This window comes from Acipenser ruthenus, chromosome 9 (assembly GCF_902713425.1).
Source record: "Acipenser ruthenus chromosome 9, fAciRut3.2 maternal haplotype, whole genome shotgun sequence".
NCBI classification, from domain to species: domain Eukaryota; kingdom Metazoa; phylum Chordata; class Actinopteri; order Acipenseriformes; family Acipenseridae; genus Acipenser; species Acipenser ruthenus.
Window position 1 is genome coordinate 6,444,140 of NC_081197.1, and position 19,089 is coordinate 6,463,228.

Consider the following 19,089-nt stretch of genomic DNA (forward strand, 5'->3'; position numbering starts at 1 on the left):
TGTGGCGTGCTTTCTGAGTAATTATTTCATCATTCTGCCACACTGCACCTCCAATTAGGGTGGTGTGCAAATCTCAACTCGGTATACCCAATAAGCTGCAGAAGACTAGATCAACCCGTTCCACTTGCAACTTTTCATAAAACATCATTGTAAGGCACCGCTGAGCAGAGTTCAGAAGGTTAGGTTAAACACACTTAGTCTAATTTCGAAGAGTGAATCAGAATATTTGCAGTCAGAAAGTTCCATAATCAGGGTCAATCAAGTATTTACATTGCCTTAATACCACCTTCTTGAGCCTGATGATAGAAATGACTAGAAAGCAAAGCAGCATCCAACAACATCAGAGTGCGATCAGGGTTATATGATGACACCTGACCACAGAAAGACACACAATACAACAAACAACCAGGGTGCTCGTCCATCTTCACCCAATCATTTCTACAACGTACAACTCAAGGTAGTTCAGCACCTGAATTTCGGGGACAATGGCACCCCTTTCAGAGCAGGAACCCCCGAAGGCTGTCAGGGGTGCTGGAGAGACAATAGGGTTGGGCCGTGCAAAGTTGCTGAGGTCACAGCTGGGGATATCATTCTCCTCGTGCCTCATGATGATTGTATCTATGACGAAGAAGCGTCCCCATGGCAACCACAGCGTGTGCTCCTGGGTGATGAAGGGAGCACGTTCGAAGCGTAGGGTGATGGCAATCCCACCATTGGTGACTAAATCAAAGCTGGAAAGAAGACAAGGGTCATGCTATTACTGTATGTCCAACTGGCTTTCTCTTTCGTGAGCAAGAGGACTTTAAAGGCCGGTTATGTGTTTTTTTTTGTTGTTTTAGCCTTTTTTTTCTAAAAACTACAGTACAACCATAGTGTAACAATAAAGCTCATAGCATATAAAGAATAAGTTAATAATGGAAGTTAAAATATATGTGTTGGTAATTTGTAAACATACAGTTTTTTCACCACGAATCATTGGAAAATATGATTGTTTGGGTCGTTTTTGCTTGTGTTTTGTAGCTGATTATTAGAGCATTTCACTGTCTCTCAAAGGGTAAAGGAGAGACGCTTCTGTCATGAGGAAGACATCTTGAAAGAGCGTCTTTCCTCTCCATCCACAACTTTAAACACCAAATCATAGGTTATAGTTGTACCAAAAAGACAACCTTTGATGCAAAGTTTTTATTCTGAATCCCTATTCACCAATGGCATGTCAATATGACTGGGTCTGAATGGCCCTGTCCCTTTAAAGACTGCACAATATGTAATGGTGGCAATGTAATTACACCTATATGATGACTTGCTGCTTACAAAGAACACTTTCCCCCACCCCCAGTGCTATACAGTGATCTTCAAAGACAGGTTTCATTGCACTTTGTTTACCTGCATTGCATGAAATGGCTTAATAGCTGAAGACCTGCACCTGCTCCACTCAAGAATGATTTTTAAACAAGCAATTAGCCTTTGGATCAGCAAAGTGCCCTGGGGAGCAGCCTGCCCTCAGTCTGGGATGGCACACATGGACCTTGCAGTTAACATTAAAGGTAAACCAGCAGAAAATTAAGGCAATTCTAATTTATGAAGTTAATAATGGAAAAGCCTTCTGCACCATTACACGAAACCATCTACAGGAAGACCATTGGGCCCTTAAGACTGTAGTATTCCCAGCAGTGGCATATGTGTATATCTTTGAGGAGGGGGGATGGACCAAACAGCTTTCTCTACTAACAAGCTCAAATGGACCATGTTAGAGCATTCTCAGATGTTTCCTTGGCCTCTTGGTCTGACGATCAATGCAAATTCCAAAACAGCTGGGGGATTTTAAAAGACTGCTTTTACAGTCAATAAAGTGCTTCAGGTAGCAATGCATCAAACATGTGTTTTATGACACACAGTGTAGCCAATACCAAACCCAGTTCTAGATATTGATAACACACTTCAGTGTAGGAAAAAAATTATAAATATCAACAGTAATAATTCACCTTTAAATGTGTAATAAGAAACAAACAATAGGCCAGCAGGGTGGAGTAGTGGTTAGGGCTCTGGACTCTTGACCGGAGAGTCGTTGGTTCAATCCCAGGTGCGGGACACTGCTGCTGTACCCTTCAGCAAGGTACTAGTTTGCTCCAGTAAAAACCCAATTGTATAAATGGGTAATTGTATGTAAAAATAATGTGATATCTAGTAACAATTTTAAGTTGCCCTGGATAAGGGTGTCTGCTAAGAAATTAATAACAATAATAATAATAATAATAATAATAATAATAATAATGATAATAATAATAGCAATACAGTGTTATGAAACAAGTAAGAATATGTAATTCAAAAATGTACAATTTATTTATTTATAACATGATAGAAAATGTCATTAAAATAATTCTGTACACTCCCTGTTAATCGTCTTTAATAACATTATAGATGCCTTTTTAATCATCCTTACATTTGAGCTTAAGTGAACTTTCTGCAAATTGCTGAAAACAACCAACTACTGAGCAGGTGCATGTCTGATTTCAGGCTGTGCCGTCATGTTTACAGGGGGGTCTAAACAGAGTTCTCGTACCTGCCGTCCTGCCGGCTTATGGTGTATCCATATTTGGGGTTGTTTATGAAGCTGATGTTCACACCGACCAGAGGGGTTCCGTCTGATGTCACCACCTGACCCCGGATCACACAGGCATGGCTGTGGAAAGACAGACAATCATACGAAGGACATGGAAAATGTTTTGAGATCAACTTCACCTCACCACACGCACAAGGTCATTTGTGAAAGGGGCTTTTATTACAGCTTCATACTTGTGCCCAGTGGCGTGCCGTCTATGTATGCAACACATGCCCTACAGCTCACACACACAAAAAAAATAATTCTAAACAATAATATTCTAATTAGTATACTATTATTATTATATATAACATTTAAAAGGGTTGAAGGCTAAAAATAATTGGCCATTTCCAAATTGGGGAGAAAATAATAAAAAATAACTGGCAACGACTAAATTTATAAAAAAAAGAAAAAAAAAAAAGAAACGGAGCACCAAAACTGAAGTTAGAGAGCATGTACAAAAAAGCAGGGAAAGAGCTGAAACGGTATTTCAGTGACGCATGTACCAGTGCGAGTGGATCAGTGCATGTGGGAAGACAAACAAGCTGTTCTGCTGTCTGGGTCTACTTTTCATTAACAAGAAGAGTGTGTGGAATAAGCCTGGATACCACGATTTAAACAACTTACACAATGCCTGCAAATGTCACGAAACTAAAAATGAAGGTAAGCACATGTCTTTTCTATTCCCAGTGCACGTCAGAAAATGTTTTAATGGTCATGTAAAAAGTGCTAAAGAAGTCACGGCACGACAATACATTTCAAACTTTTACCAAAACAAGACTTTCTAGCTTATAGGAAACCACTTCATAATGACGATTTTGACTGTACAAAACATGCACCATGTATATAATATTTATAACACCTTTGTAATATTACTACAATATAGCACCCAGACATTCTCCTAAAAAGTGTGTGTCATACTCTGGCAATGATGGTGTGATATACAGACAACAAAAGTAGTAAATAGATGTAAAAAAATTTACTCAGAGAATGTGTGAGTGAAATAAAAACCTCAGACCCAACCAACATTCCTGATATAAGACCCTGTTAAACTGTCCATACAATGACTTTCTTTCTTAAAGTGGATATTTATTCTGTATTCATTTGAACTCTTAATTTGTGTTTTCATGTACACTTCATGGACGATTTTACTATTATCTACTGAAACGACAAGACTGACCGCCCTTCCTCTAATTCCAATCTGGAATATGAATTGGTTAAATAAGGCACTGTGTCTAGTATTCATGCATGCAAAGGCTGCCATTTTAGAGGTCTTCAGAAGGGCCCAGCTACCTTTGTCTACATTCTAATACACTGGAGGGATATTCTACCAACTCTCTTGTTTTCTGTGTTTATATGCCTATTAAGGGTAAAATAAAAGGCGGAAGTGACATTTATGCGTAGCAGATTCCCTTTTTTGTGTTCCAAACTCTAGCCCGGAGCAGAGACTTATTGTCTTTGCTCAATTAGATCTGAAAATTGTCACTTCCCCCAGGTGTGAAAAAATGGTCCCATTCAGGAAAACAATTAACACTGCCTTGTAAGCAGCTGGCCTCTGTGGTGTCAACTTGTCCTTACTTGAGGCAAGATTATTTACCCACAATGCTGCGAGTCCCCAGGAACTGAATTTAATGCTAATTTAGTCAGCCTTTTCCTTCAGGAGACCTTGACCAAATGCAATTACTTTGCAAACAAGCTAAGTGGTAGTGCAGCGACTGTTTGCTCTGCCAAGAAGGTCTCCCCGTATATTTACATAAAATTATCTCATAGAGTAAATGAGGGATTTTAAAAAAAAAATCCTGTCAGTTTACTTCAGCCGGCTCTGTCAGCCGATTTTAGATTAAAATAAAAAAGCCTTTCATGCTGATATAAAAACATGTATTCAAGTGATGGAGTCGTTAGTAGCCGTTTCTTATTTACCACACACCACATGTGTAATTTATGCAGTAACATTTTGTTTTGATGGTACGTGGATCAGACAAATGAGTTTAACAACTCTCAGTACTCAGGAAGCCAACGTCAAATGCGTTTGCTGAATATGTCCCACTTGAGACAGTTCCCACCAGGTTTGATTCGAGCAATCAAACAGCATCTTAAAATAGGCCAGCAAACACTGAAAGGTTGTTTATACATCTAAAGGCTAGATGTACTCTGTTCACTTCAAATGACTTTATGTACGGTATTTACCTAAAATACTACAGCTAACAGGGAGACTTCCCTCAGGAACAGGCTTTATTTTTTGTCAGTCTGAGACTAAAACCGATTTCTTGAATAACTTAATTATATGCATGCTGAAGAACATCTCCGGACACAAATGATGTCAGTATGTTTGACTGCTGCTGATTTCAATAATTCAACAGCGACACAGACCATTAAAAAAAGATGTTAAAGAAATCGGCCAAATATAGCACTACTATTCATAGAGCCGGCTGTACATTCATGGCTTTTAATTAAAAAATGACAGGCACCAAAAAACAGCACATTTAAATATTTGAAGATTTACTGAATGATGTTAATTAAAAAATATATATATATATTACATATATATATATATATATATATATATATATATATATATATATATATATATATATATATATATATATATCAAAAACCACTACAGTGCATGAAACTGGCATTATTTGAAATGTTGTAACTTGTTTAAATTAGCATGTATTCCCCATTATTGTGCCATGCTGTACCATATCCTATGCTTTATCATGCATTTACAATGCTTTGTCTGTGGTAAAGCTGGAAGAAGCTACAGTATGCGTCTGTATTTTAAATAAATCCCACATCAGGAACAGTCAAAGAAAATATCCCACCAAAATGCAAAGCAAAGCTGCTGAATAAAGAACTAAGCAACGTTGGTGCTGTTCCAGCACTCTGTATTTCTTCTGAAGAAGGCAATACCTGTTTACTTAAAACTGCAGTATAGTCACAGAAGGTGTCTTTTTTAATATATAAATGGCTATACCTGTATAAGTATCTACCAAAAATGAAAAACATCTGTGATCCGTAACACGTGATTATCAATAACGAGGATGCTTGAATTGAATGTCTGAAGAAGTGAATTTTTGAGGAGATATAATTCCTGTATTCTGCGCTAGTGACTCTGTTCAAACCAACACAGAAATGTACCAATTACACCGTGAAATCTGAAAACTGAGGTATCATCACAGGCCAATTATGTTACTGGCTCTGTAAAGCACCCTCTGGCTCACCTCAAGACACTTACCCAGCACAGTGTGTCATTATCTAATGAAAATAATAAGATAATAATGCCTGTGCATTCTGTTGATATTGCTTTTCGAAATACATTAGTCTCAAGCTAATGTAAAAAAAAAAACAAAAAAACAAAAAAAAAACAGGTCAACATCATGGACATCATTTAAGATGATACAGTGGGCTTTATTATTTTCTACCATGGATAAATTGCCCTCACCATTGCAAAAATATAATGCAGGCAAACTGGCAATAGCAGAAATTCAGTGTGTGTGTGTGTTTTAATATTGTATATCTGTGTGCATGTGCTCCCTTTTCTTCCAAAGGAAAGGGACTGGGAAGAAAAATACAGAATATAAAAAAACACACATTCTGCGCTGACTCATAGTAAAGGGGTATCCTCATGTGGGTGGATCCTGACATGCGTCCCCAGTTTGTAATAAAAACAAGTAGTGTGTGTTTTAATATTTTATATGTGTGTGCTCTCTTTAAGAATCTTTCAAAGGAAAAGGACTGAGAAGCAAAATACAGATTATAAAAAAAGACATATTCTGTGCTGGCTTATCTATGTATAGTAACAGCCCTTTTTACTGTCACTAGACCAGGCAGTGGGATTTCGTGACAAGGTAAGAGTTCCTGTATCATGTGTCGCACTGCAAAGGCGGGCGCTTGACATAGTGTCATCCTTGCTACTTCTTGCGGTGAAGGACAACCGTGAGGGGTGCAGGAACATGGCAAACAGCACAAGTAAGTGGTTGGGAAATCAATAGCGGCCTGATCAGGTAGCAGAAGAGGGCCTGTTATCTGGACACTAGCCTGACATGACAGATCCCTGCTGCTGGAGCTCTGCTTCCTCTTCATAGCTGCTCGGATCTATGCGTGGGCAGTAGATTCCAACCATGAATAATATATATATATATATATTTTCAGGGGAGTCAAGGTCATGAGTCTCGCTTGTCAGTGTAATTTATCTCTGTCTTTCCTTTTACTTTTTTTGTGCTCATCAATTTGATGTGTCAGCTCATTGGAAACACTTGGATTTATTTAATTACAAGCGTAGCTCATTGCAGAGACATATTAAAATCAATTTGTTTGTCTCAAGGAAGTGTAAAAAAAACAAAACAACAACATTAAAATAGATGCTTTTGCCTCTCAAAAAATGTGCTGGTGTGGAAAGGTGAACTTGCAAAATGACAATAAATAATAAAGAGTTGTCAGGGTCCTGTGCAGTGTCACTCTCACGGTAAATGAAGGGCAGAGTCTGCTCTAAGTGAGTACAGTCAGGCAACTGTACTCTCAATATTCATAGGATTTTCAGGAGCCATGTGAAACCGTGTGCTTATTAAAAGATGTAGAGTCCCAAATGTAGCACTGGCTCAGTGACACTAGAGCTGACATGGTGGGAAGAAGCTTGTGTCTCTACAGCTAAACCTACTTTTCAGTAAACAAACAAACTGTCCTTTCGAAGGAAGTGTTCATGAAGCTAAATTCCGGACATTTGTGGTAAACAGACAATCATACTTTAGTGCAACCATGAATGATTGCAGCCTTAATTGTGTTGTTGGCGGCATATCTACTTGCATTTTTCGTTTGAGGCGTTGAGCCCCTCCGACATCTTGCATAGTCCTGCAGAGGCGTGCCCATGCCTGCTACAGGCGATCACCATGTTTTTGGAAGGGTGGAAGTTGTAGCATAAAAATTATAGGGAATTGCAACTCTCCTTCCAGTAAATTGAAAAATATGTCAGGCTGAAGTTTGATGTCTGGCAGTTTACAGTTGAGGAAATGATCACACTCGACTGAGTTTGTTCAAACAGAGCAGAGGCGCTTTTAAACATCACTTCATGCTTGAAAGACAAAGCGACATTAACTGTGCTCAGATAAAAAAAAAAAAAAATTATATATTTTTATATATATATATATATATATATATATATATATATATATATATATATATCATGCTATAAAGCTAGGACTTTATTAGCAAATTAGATATCTGTCTGATAAGACAAACAAACAAACAAACAAACAAACAACCAGATTTGACAAGGAAAGACATTTTCTTCCTGGACCATTATTTGATTTTATTCCTTTTACTTACAATGAAAAACTGTGTTTGTCTGTATCAGTGTCATTTTTTAAGTAAAAAAAAAACACATTCACAATAATAATAAAAAAAAAAAAATATATATATATATATATATATATATATATATATATATATATATATATATATCCTCTACTACTTCTCAAAGGTATCTTAAAAGAAAATGAAAATGGCAAGAGGCTTCCAGTTTTGTCCGAAGACACTGAATTACGACTCAGGAGCCTATTGAAAAGATGACAACCTATAATATAAATGCTTTTCTCTACTTCTTTTTTCCTGAGGCATCACAAGCTTTGCCTTTTGGGAAAACCTCCAGCAGTATTACAGTAAAGTCATAAAAATTCATAAAATTTATTGGATATCTATTTCTCAGTGGAGGACGCTTGGGAGTCTTATACCGTTTTAGCTTTTCTCTCTTTTATGCCCCAGTGCCAATCTATTTTCCAACTCCGCTGTATAGAATTCACCTTCCACCACTATCACCCTTTCATCTGGCTGGGGAATATCTCCTTTTGGTGTCTTTACGCTTGCTAAAAATGGACTTACCCTCCGTCAAATGGGTTTCCCCCCGGGATGATGTGAGTGCTGTCCCTGCCGACGAGGAATCTGACTCTGTCATAGAAGGACTGGAGGTTGGTCTGGGTGGAGGGGGCCTGGGTCTCCTGGATAATATCGAGGGGGTCTGGGGACCCCACGCACAGGGACGTGATGTGACAAGAGTTTTGTAGACAGCAGTCGGGGTCCATGCAGTCAATCAGGCCATCTGATAAGAAGCAGTCAGAGAATAAGCATAAACCGCCTACCGAATAATAATATCAAATACATTTTCATTTAGATAATAGAATGCACCCGATAGTGGACTTTTTGCTCTTCAGTAATCAAATGGCACGCTACTAGCCTTCACAAAACGCCATTAGTATAAGCTCTCTACAAACTAAAAGGACAGCAATCTCTCTCTTTTTTTAAAGAATACATAATGAAGAAAAAGGTAAAATGATTACAAGATTTAGAAATCAACTTCGCCTTTGCAAACCTTGAAAAAATAGGATGCATTAGGCTTTAAAACAAAATCTTCTCTGCTATTCTTTTGTGATGCTACCAACAATTTACGACTTTTGAACTGACACCAGTGTAAAATGTTTTCTTACTATGCAATATCCTTTCATACAGCAAATTATTATTTTCCCATTTAAAGCTACTTTGATTTCTGTTCAAATCTTCTTCTTAAGTCCCGTATTGACATTGGCCTGGATTTGTTGTGCACAACTATTACCTTGGATTAGGCACCGACACTGGTAGATGTGATTTTTGATCTGCTTTAAAAGAACATAACCTACCACGCTGATGAAAAAAATAACCCCCGTCAGTCAATTCCCTTGAAGATTTCCACCTTCGCTGCTGCAACCTGGTATGCTATTCTAGCACTAAACAGCCTCTCTATAAATAAGACATCTTGCAGCAAGACTAAACTGCAATCTGATTTTCTAAGTCATCATTACTACATCAAAGCTGAACAAGCTAGTACTAAGAGCGATGCGTGACGACCACTGAAACGTCCTGGTATGATAAGGCCTGCAAACTTAACAGAGAAACTCTCTTTCATTTTCAATCTTTTTTCTCTTCCCACACCCCTTATTAAGCTTACAATAATCCTTAAACTGTAAGCAGTTCAGATGCATGTAATTTTGTCAGAATTTCTTCATCTCTTTATTTGTATTCTTTATTAGTTGATTATGGAGGCTAAAAGTAAAAAAAAACGAGCATGTTCCGATCTCAAGCAGTCGCCTCAGATAAATGGTTAAAGCATTAAGTGTAATAAAACTCAGTGAAAGGATGGTAAAGCATAGGCAAGTAATGTAAAAGCCCAGAGAGGTACAGTAATACATATTTAAAAAAAAAAAAAAAACATGGCAGACCATGCAAAATATGAATTCATGAGGAAATAGTTATTTTCTTTTTTAGCTGTTTCAAAACAAACTAACCTGGGTTCATTTGGAATTAAACAAACACACGTGACAACAGCCGGCAACCTCGATCTCTACAACTTTTCAAAGCAGCCGAAGGAATTTCAATTGTTCGCAGGCTTACCTCCATCGTTGTCCTTGCCATCACTACAGGCTGTCTCCATGGAGGTATAGCACCCAGCTCCTCTCCAGCCCAGCTGGCAGACGCAGTGCCAGCCATTCTGGTCCAGAGTGCACCTGCCATTGCCATTACACAAGCCGGGGCAGCCCTCTGCAGAGACACAGGCAAAACCAGCAAAAATAAAGTAACGTTACTGCATAAAACGAGCACTTTATATCCAAATTAATCTGAAGAAACCCTAAAAATACCTGGGCTCGATTTTCTAAAAACACAAAGCTCAAGCAGAAGGCAGTGAGGCAAATAAAAAAAATAAAAAAAATAAAAAATAACATACGAGACAGAGTTTGTCGGAAGTCTTTTTGAAGACATTGTTGTGTTCGCGTCTGCTGAAAATATAGACCGCTGTGTAATTTTAAGGTTTGTAACATGGAGCAACACGCTTAAACTGGTGAGAGAGTGGAGGCAACTAACAATGGCAATTGTGATAAACTAGTGTGTTAACTAATACTGTGAGAAAAAAAAACTGAAATAATTATATTGTGCTTAAGTGGGGGGGGGGGGGGGTACTTCACCACAAGCAGATATCAGTGGCTAGGGGGCATAAGTTGTTTAATCTACGGCAGTTGTATTGCCTTTAATACCCTTGTTTTACAGTCAAGGCTTTGAGTTACACATGTAGCTGCACTCTACTTAACTAGTTCAAAGTCACTGGATAGACAATAGAACAAAGACAGTTACTAATGGCTCTGTCAGTCCGTGAGTACAGTGCTTCCAGGTTCATGAAGGTGAACTGGATGTTGTTGCTATTCTGATCATTTCATAAATTGCTTTTCCTAATTCCCTAAATTATTAAGAAAAAACAAACAAACAAAAACAACAATAGCATTGATTCGGGAAATGATTAATGAGCAGGACACCAACTCCTAGACTCTACCCAAATGTTATCATTTAATTGTGATCTATGTGAACAATAGGACTGCCAGACTTGAGAAGAACAAATGAGGTCTGACACTTTCTCTGCTCAGACTTGAAACAAAGAGCTGTAATATTATTAAAGTATCACACCATTGGCTTTTCCGTTCTCCAGTTTTTGTCTTTGTGTTGGTTTCGTTTAAAACCTATCGAAGTAAACCCCAGAACAACAGCTGCAAGGACTCTGACACAGGGAAGGTGTTTATGCTGAGATAAGAAGTGCAGAAAAGGCTCCATGTGGCTAAAAAAGAGACAGTTAAGGGGGCTGCTTAGCATCCCTTCTCATCCCATGTTTTCAAGGACATACGTACTGCTAGATTATTTTTCATACTGCCTTTTCCCTTGGCACTTATCTGTTACCTTTTGATCCAATCTTCTCCTATGCAAGCGGAGATGAAAGGAATAAATCCTGAGAGTTTTTGAAATGCAAAATCTTGACATGTAGTACATTAGCGAGATTCCTAGATCACAACTGTCAGTTCTGACCTATTTTTGTCTGTTTGGGCTGCTGGTGCTTGCTATCTCTCTTTTACAGTATGCCAGGAACATAACTTCTTACAGAATCTGATACAAAAGGACTGTGGCTGTTAGATGGCGAATCCGTAATTAAACAGCTTCATTTAAAAAACAAATTGATTCATAATCATATTAAATTACTTTATATTACTGCAACTTTTTTTATACAGATATATGTTTTAGAACAAGACAGTATGCCTGTGTGTGTTTGTGTGCTTGTGTATTGGGGTCCTTTTTGTTAAAGAGATACAGAAATTCTTCATTTTAAAAATGCAATTACAATATTCAACCACAAAGTGGTGCTTGTGAGAAGACCCATTACACGCTTAAATGGAATGGGATTTTACCCAAACTTTTTTTTCACATCCATTTTACGAATAGATGATGAACCACTAAGTAAGAATATATATATATATATATATATATATATATATATATATATATATATATATATATATATATATATATATATATTATTGAACATAACAACATGGGTTTGAATCAGCAGGTCCTAAGAAAGTATAACAGAAGCGTGTGTGTGTGTGTGTGTGTGTGTGTGTGTGTGTGCGCATCTGTCTTTGTTTGACGTGGGTGGGTCCAATGTGTGTTGGTGTAATGATCCATTATACTATTTGTGATTTTTGTTCCATAGAAACTCCTGCTGCTAGACTCAGGTGTTGTGAGTCCTCAACAATCTTTACTTTTCAGTATCCTGCTTCTGATTAGCACAAAACTGAACAGTGTGCAGTGACTGAGATCTCCAATACATTTTATATTTCAATACCTCCACAACAGCTACCACTAACACCACTGGCTAGGACAGACCCTTGATTTGCTACATCTCGAGGGTGAGTTCAGACAGCAGCTTGACAGGTACACTGGGACTGGACTCGTCAAGCCATTAGCGCTGCAGGGTGAGCTCTGTGTGAATGGAAAGGCTCCAGCTTTTCTCAGAAGAAACCTGCTAACTGCCTTTATAGAGCATACACCCCAGGCATCTTATTAAACAGTACCTGGTCTTTTCAGCTAAAACAACCAGTGAACCTTTGCAAAGAAATTGTCACCAGTACCACATAATGAGTTATGAAAATGTCTATTTTTACAGTATGTCAAAAATCTCATGGAACATGAATAAACAGGTTAAAATAAGATAAAAGCTCCTTCATTTGCAGGATGAAGCTTTTAGCAGCTACCATTCCTCTTACAAGTGTCACTATACATTATACATGCTGTACAAAATAGCATGGTGTGAAAGACAGTGAAGGGATCTGGAGCAGTGCAGTCATACCCGGTCCCTTTAAAGCTGCTCATAGGGAGGAATGGTTCATTGGTGTGAAGTGTTAAGTGGAAATAGTTGTAGACAGTAGTTACGAGTGGTCTGGGCTTGTGATGATGGAGAGTTGGGGGTGTATTTTTCACATCAATGCTTGCGGGCTTGCTTACAAAGAGGTGATGAAAGAGGGTAGAGCTTCCAATCATCTGTGCAAATACAGCCACATGTTGATGGAGACGGGTGTGCAATTGGGGTGACATGAACATTTTTTTTTCAAGAACAGGATAAAAAGAAAAGAATACATAAGGAACGAGGAAGGTCATACCTTTCACTACCTTATCCAGATAGTGAGCTTGGGAGATAAAAGACAGGACATTTAGGGGAGGATTGAACAAAGTGTGATTTCCAGCAACAAAAGAGACCCAATGCAGGTCTTTTTTTTTGTTAAACAGCAAGAGGTACAGAAGTGAACACGTTACCACAAAACCAAGGGATGCACAAGCAAGGGCAGGAGGATAAAGACAAATATTAAAAGAAAATAACATTTCAATCAGTTCCTGTTTACCAAATCCTCAGACTCAGCAAAACATGGCACAGAAGTACCAGCGCAATTAATTGAAAAAAAACATATATTACATTTTGCATCCTTTTAAATCCCACAAGCAATATTTTCTCTGCCACAGGATCATAATTCACAATAAAAAAATACTTTTATATATGAAAGTATTCTTCAGGAAAAAAAAAAAAATCAATAATCACATACATCTATAATGCTTATTAAGTGCAACGTGCATACAAAAGAATTCAAATGAAGAGCTCATTTGCAATGCATGCAGAGCAGCACAGCTTGATGATTTTATATTTAATAAAACTAAAACCTTTGTGTGTGTATATATATATATATATATAAGGATCTGCTTATGTGGAGATGATCTTTTGCACCTACAGCAAACACAACACTAGATTCAAACACAATATTCTTCTCAAAGTAGTATAATGTACATGGCTGGCATTAAGATTTTTGGCTTTGGGTTTATCCACATATGCTGTGGCTTGTCTTATTGATGTAGAGCCATGGTGAACACAATGATGCAATGTTAAAATGGGGTGCTGTTGAGCCCATATGTGTATAACACTTGGTTAATAAGTGGCTATAAAGCTGGGTGTCTCATAGGCTTCCTATTGTATTATTGGGCACCCCATGGCTTGGCCAGTACTCAAATTCCGCCTGGCTATCAGCTAGATAACAAAGTACAGCTCTGGCCAAATGTTTTCCATCACCCTATAGAATTAACTAATTTCGTTTAATAAAAGTCGAATGAAACCTGCTGAATAATATCATGTTAACATATTGAATTACAAACCGCTTTGTAGTTTTCCCAAATACTTAACGAGAAACATACAAAAAAATGGAAAATGTGACATTTTCGAAATCTAACATGAAATACTGTACTACTATTATGATAAAAATTATGTTCAATAGTTAAAAAAAAAAAAAAAAAAAAAAAAAAAAGTCTCAATCTTAAAAATCTAGATGCTGCAAAACTTTTGGCCATAGCTGTATGTGACAACAAACCCAAGTTCATTAATGCAAGCCCTGTAAACATCTACCAATAATGTATTAAAAGTGCATTTGAAAGGTACTGACAGCACACACTCCATGTTGTATAGTAATAGTATAGTATAGTAGTAATAGTATAAAAGTATAGTAATGGTACTGAAAACCTGGCTCAGTCAAGGACAGAATGTGTTTCCAATGGAACAGGAATGCAGGCGAGAGAGAGAGAGAGAGAGAGAGAGAGAGAGAGAGAGGAGAGAGAGAGAGAGAGAGAGAGAGAGAGAGAGAGAGAGAAGGGACTAGCATGCAGCAGACCACAAAGATGGAAGAGAAAGGCATACACAGTAGAAGGAAGGAATGTGTCTTTTCATTAGGGCTGTTCTTAATGTTATTTTAAATTGTATTTTGGTTTGTATTACTGGCTGTCAACTAAAATAACACTTGCATGAAAGATGCCCTTAAAACAACACGCAAAGAAACAAGAAACAAACACTGTCAAGAACAGTGATAATAAGACGGGAAGTTTACACTGTTTGGATTTAGATTCACCCCCCAAAAAATAAATATTGACATTTTCCCTAAAAAACAACACCTTAAAAGGGGGAAGTGAGTTAGCCTCTGCTTAGTCTTTAAGCCTTTCAGTAAACTAACATACAATTGATCTTAATAGATTGGTACTGCATGAGGATTATTTGTCTTGTGATGTGATATTTTACACCAGAATGTATTGAAGATAATCCTCTGTGTGATCCCTGTCCTACTCAGACAGGTCCATCACAACATACCTTGTCGCAAAGGGATTTACATCCAGCGGGCTTCCTGCTCATGAAAGAACAAAAACATGCTTCTGCAGTCTTCTCTGCAAGTGCAGATTTCTATTGCCTCCGGGCTGGATTAGAATGCAAACACTTGCCGTTTAAATGCATTCCATCTTTTTGCCACTCGCCAATGCCAGATGTTTGTCCTCTGAGGTAAATTTTGCACAGCATTACACTGTACGCATTGATAAGATCATGCTAGTAAGAAAAAAATGAGCTTTTAAATCCTTTCTTGTTTGTTTCTCCCATGTGTGACTTGGGCTTTAAGTGTCAGTAAAAACTACCGCCAACTGGAAAACTTACTCTATCGATAACAAATCCATCTAAGTTGGCCTTAACTTGAAAGTAGTGTTTACTAAACACTTGCATCAAATTCCACTATAGTTTAAAATACTTTTTATATACAACAGAATTTGATTTTTAGTTGTGGTGGCTACCTGCAGGCCAAATTCAGTACATTTAGTGACGGGCGAACTTATGTCAAGATGATGGACACAAAAAATGAGAGAAAGAAAGAGAAGAAAAATGAAAGGACTCTTCAGCACATTCCCACATTAAAATGCACAACGCCAGGCCTCAAATCCCAGAGCAAACCCATGCCAAGATAAACTTGCACGTATTCAAATAAGCATGCTTTTCCCTTTATTTTGACTTTTGTTTTCCAGCTAAACGTCTGTTTGTTTGTTTTTTCATCCTACCGATAGTGCAGTGCTCTCCGTTCCATCCCGGGCTGCATTCGCACTTGCCGTCCCTGCAGGTCCCGTGCTCGTTGCAGCGTGGGTGACACGCCCGCTGACCACAGCCAGTGCCCATCCAGCCTTCATCACAGCGGCAGGTGCCTGAGACGCAGATGCCGTGTCCACCACAGTCCGCTGCACAAATCTCTGTGGGAGAGAAGGGTTGGGGCATAGGGAGGGAGAGAAAAAAACAAATCCAGGGACTTATTGTCAGGGAAAACGGCCACGCTCCACTACCTTGTCCAACAGTGAATGCAAAGAGTCCTGCACCTCATAACAGTAATCCCTTTTGACAATAAGAATCTAATAAGTAGATTACAAAGAAATGACATGGATTGTAAAGCCTGAGCTGACTGATCCTCCTACTTTCCTCTTCTTTCTTTTGTAGCTCCCATCTTTTGTGCTACGAGGAAGAGGGGGGGCAAAAATCCAATTGTGGCTTTCTAAAGGAATCGAAACACATGTCAAATTTAATTAAAAACTGGTTAAGTGCATCGGTAATATGACTAGGACCTCGTAAACAAGCATTTATCTCAGGTTGTAAAACGTGAGCAATTCAACTTGGGAGACAGATTCCCCTCTGAAAACATGAAAGCAATCCAGATGTGTAATGTGTAACATTCCTAAACTGAACAAGTTTTTTTTTTTTTTTTTTAGGCTGCTTTTATGTCTTTATTTTTTGCATAAATAATGTCAGCACTCAAAAGTTGCCTGACATATTAAAAGAAAAATATCTTCTCGCTTCAGGAGTGATCAGAAACAGAACAAAGGTATTCCACTTTTTTTTTAAATTCTATTACTATTACAAAAATGTATAATAATAATAATAATAATAATAATAATAATAATAATAATAATAGAACCACAGTATTTTTGCTTTTATCAACTGAATGCATTACCTTAGCCCCATATATGTATTCTGTGACTACTGTATTTAACACATTCTTTCCATACTTTCGTTCAGTACTTGAATAAACCTTAAAGAGTAAATAGCGTGGTTCTGAAAAATATAGTTAGATATCTCCACGTGTTGCTACAACTGTTTAAATAACATACCTGTCATTTTTCTTTTCAACTCTGTTTCAAAGCTCTTTCCAAAATGGCCAGGGGTTTGAGATCTGTCCTCTAAATAATCCTTACACTGTCAGTGCACTACAGTGGCCATTTGGAAAAGAGCTTTGAAACAGAGTTTAAAGTTAAGTGTAAGAAGTTATGAGGTTGTTAACAATGAAAAGAAAAATGACAGGTACATTTTTTAAACAGTTGTACCAACACGTGGGGATGAATAACACTCTTAGTTTTTGGAACCCTGCCACTTACTCTTTAAGAGAGCTAGTTAGCTCTCTAATGACCAATGACAAGCATAGTTTCAAATGAAAATATACTCCCTTTTGGGATATAAAGTTGCTATATTTTTCCTTAACTCATTAAAGTTTTAATATGGCAACTTGTGATTTGTGTACTGAATTGTATCCACTGTCCAATACTCAACTGTGTGCATGTGTAGCTTTGTGTGAGAGCTTGCTGTTCTGAAGTACCAGTATTTGTCTTCCATGACATCCCTGTCATGAGATGTGAACAAGCAAACACACTTTTGGAAGTGCAAAATGAAACAAACAGTTTGGTTTCCAACATTTCCAAGTGTTTTGTATTGTATTGTATTGTTTCCTATTTGGTATGCTAAGTAAAACATGCTATACTTCCTTTTGAAATGGAAATGAAGTGGTCATCCATAAAACCCACTATTCTGCTATTAGCTATTCTACTTGGAAAAAAAAAAAAAAAAACATAAAGAGAAAGCAATGCCTGCTGAGCTGATATGACATGAAAATTGTCCTCATTACAATTAATAACTAACCTGTTTTTTACTTGTTGAAAATAGCGCTCTTTTTGGCCTCCTTTTGTTACATGGCATTACCAGACCAGTAATTTCAAACCCTTAAGTAAAGAGCACTCCTCCGCGGTAATTAGTGAATAATGCTTTCTTGATTTATGCTAACGTTCTTAATTGTGGACCATGTGACTTTTCAATTAGATGTTGCTGTTCTGCATTAGAAGCTGGGCTACTTAATGTAGTCTGGGAAGCAACACACACACTTTGATTAACATGAACTGAAGCTGTATTCTGACTGCATTACACAGGGGAAATAAAATCATACTTTTGAAATCTTCAAAGTTTTTTTTGTGGGCAAAAATGACATTTCGCTTCGTGACTGCTATCTTTATCTATCTTCTGAACGGCACACTTTTAAAGGCTTTTCAGACTGACAAGTGGTTTTCTGCCTCAATGCTACGTTTTAGAGAAATAACAGTTAAAAGGGTTGAAGGCTAAAAGTTTGTCTCAAATATGTATCAAGGTGAAGGCCAAAACCACTCAAAGGTCATTTTATTTTACATTAAACAGTTATTGAACAAGATACATGCTTATTTTACACCACTGAGACACTTCTATACATTATTAATTTGTGGTCCTATCAGAACTGCCAGTGTAGGGACCACAAGGTTCATTTTCTGCCTTGTCCTTTCTCCTCAGCGTTCTCGCCCTGACGTGATTTTTGTGATTCTGGAAACCACTTAAAAAGGTGCAGAGGCTTTCCTAAGTTTTCAATTGAGAAAACACACCTTTGTCACTGTGAAAATGCACTTAACGTATTAAGACCTAGGGCCACACGTGTGTATAGTACAGGACTGCGGGGCTTAAGAGGTTTCACATGAAGAGCTCCTACAAAAGATGGAATGGAAAGCAGCAGAGACAAGTGCACATATGTCTACACTGTCTGGCCGGACAATTTGAGAATTTAAGTAAAATTAGAAAACCCCCTTGTCTGATATTTGTCTGTGACGTGTCATGTGACCAACTAAACCCATATAAAGAGTATAAGAGTTGTGTTTAACTCTTCAGAAACATAAAGCAGAAATATGTCAGTGGCTGTGCCCATGCAACTGCCTCATCCCTCAACACTGTGGCTTGCCTTCTGTCCATCAAATCACAACTGAGATCCCAGGCAGGTTGTGACAGATCAAGCCTGCAGAACCTTTAACACTGGACTGTCCTGTTACTCATCAAACAATGCCACAGGAGCTTCATGGATATCTGCAATTAAAGCCATTCTCTGTCCCGACATTTACTGTTTGACATTGAGAGATTTCAAAGATTGACACATAGATAAGACCCCAGTATTTAAGCGATCTTGTGTTTA

The 19,089-nt window shown here is 37.8% G+C and overlaps 1 protein-coding gene across 17 annotated transcripts in view; it reads right to left on the bottom strand.

Annotated features, from left to right (window-relative positions):
- The window catches only part of LOC131738039 (teneurin-4), a 187,817-nt gene that overhangs the window by 38,180 nt on the left and 130,548 nt on the right, over positions 1 to 19,089 (bottom strand). For 11 of the 17 annotated variants that reach the window (XM_059030986.1, XM_059030975.1, XM_059030980.1 and 8 more), the window contains 6 exons: positions 15,851 to 16,036; positions 13,102 to 13,128; positions 10,019 to 10,165; positions 8,477 to 8,693; positions 2,561 to 2,680; positions 470 to 731 (listed from right to left, as the gene is read on the bottom strand). In XM_059030986.1, coding sequence (XP_058886969.1) covers positions 470 to 731; positions 2,561 to 2,680; positions 8,477 to 8,693; positions 10,019 to 10,165; positions 13,102 to 13,128; positions 15,851 to 16,036 — 959 coding nt within the window. The remainder of the gene's footprint in view (positions 1 to 469; positions 732 to 2,560; positions 2,681 to 8,476; positions 8,694 to 10,018; positions 10,166 to 13,101; positions 13,129 to 15,850; positions 16,037 to 19,089) is intronic. The other 6 variants (XM_059030981.1, XM_059030978.1, XM_059030991.1 and 3 more) reach the window with 1 other exon arrangement.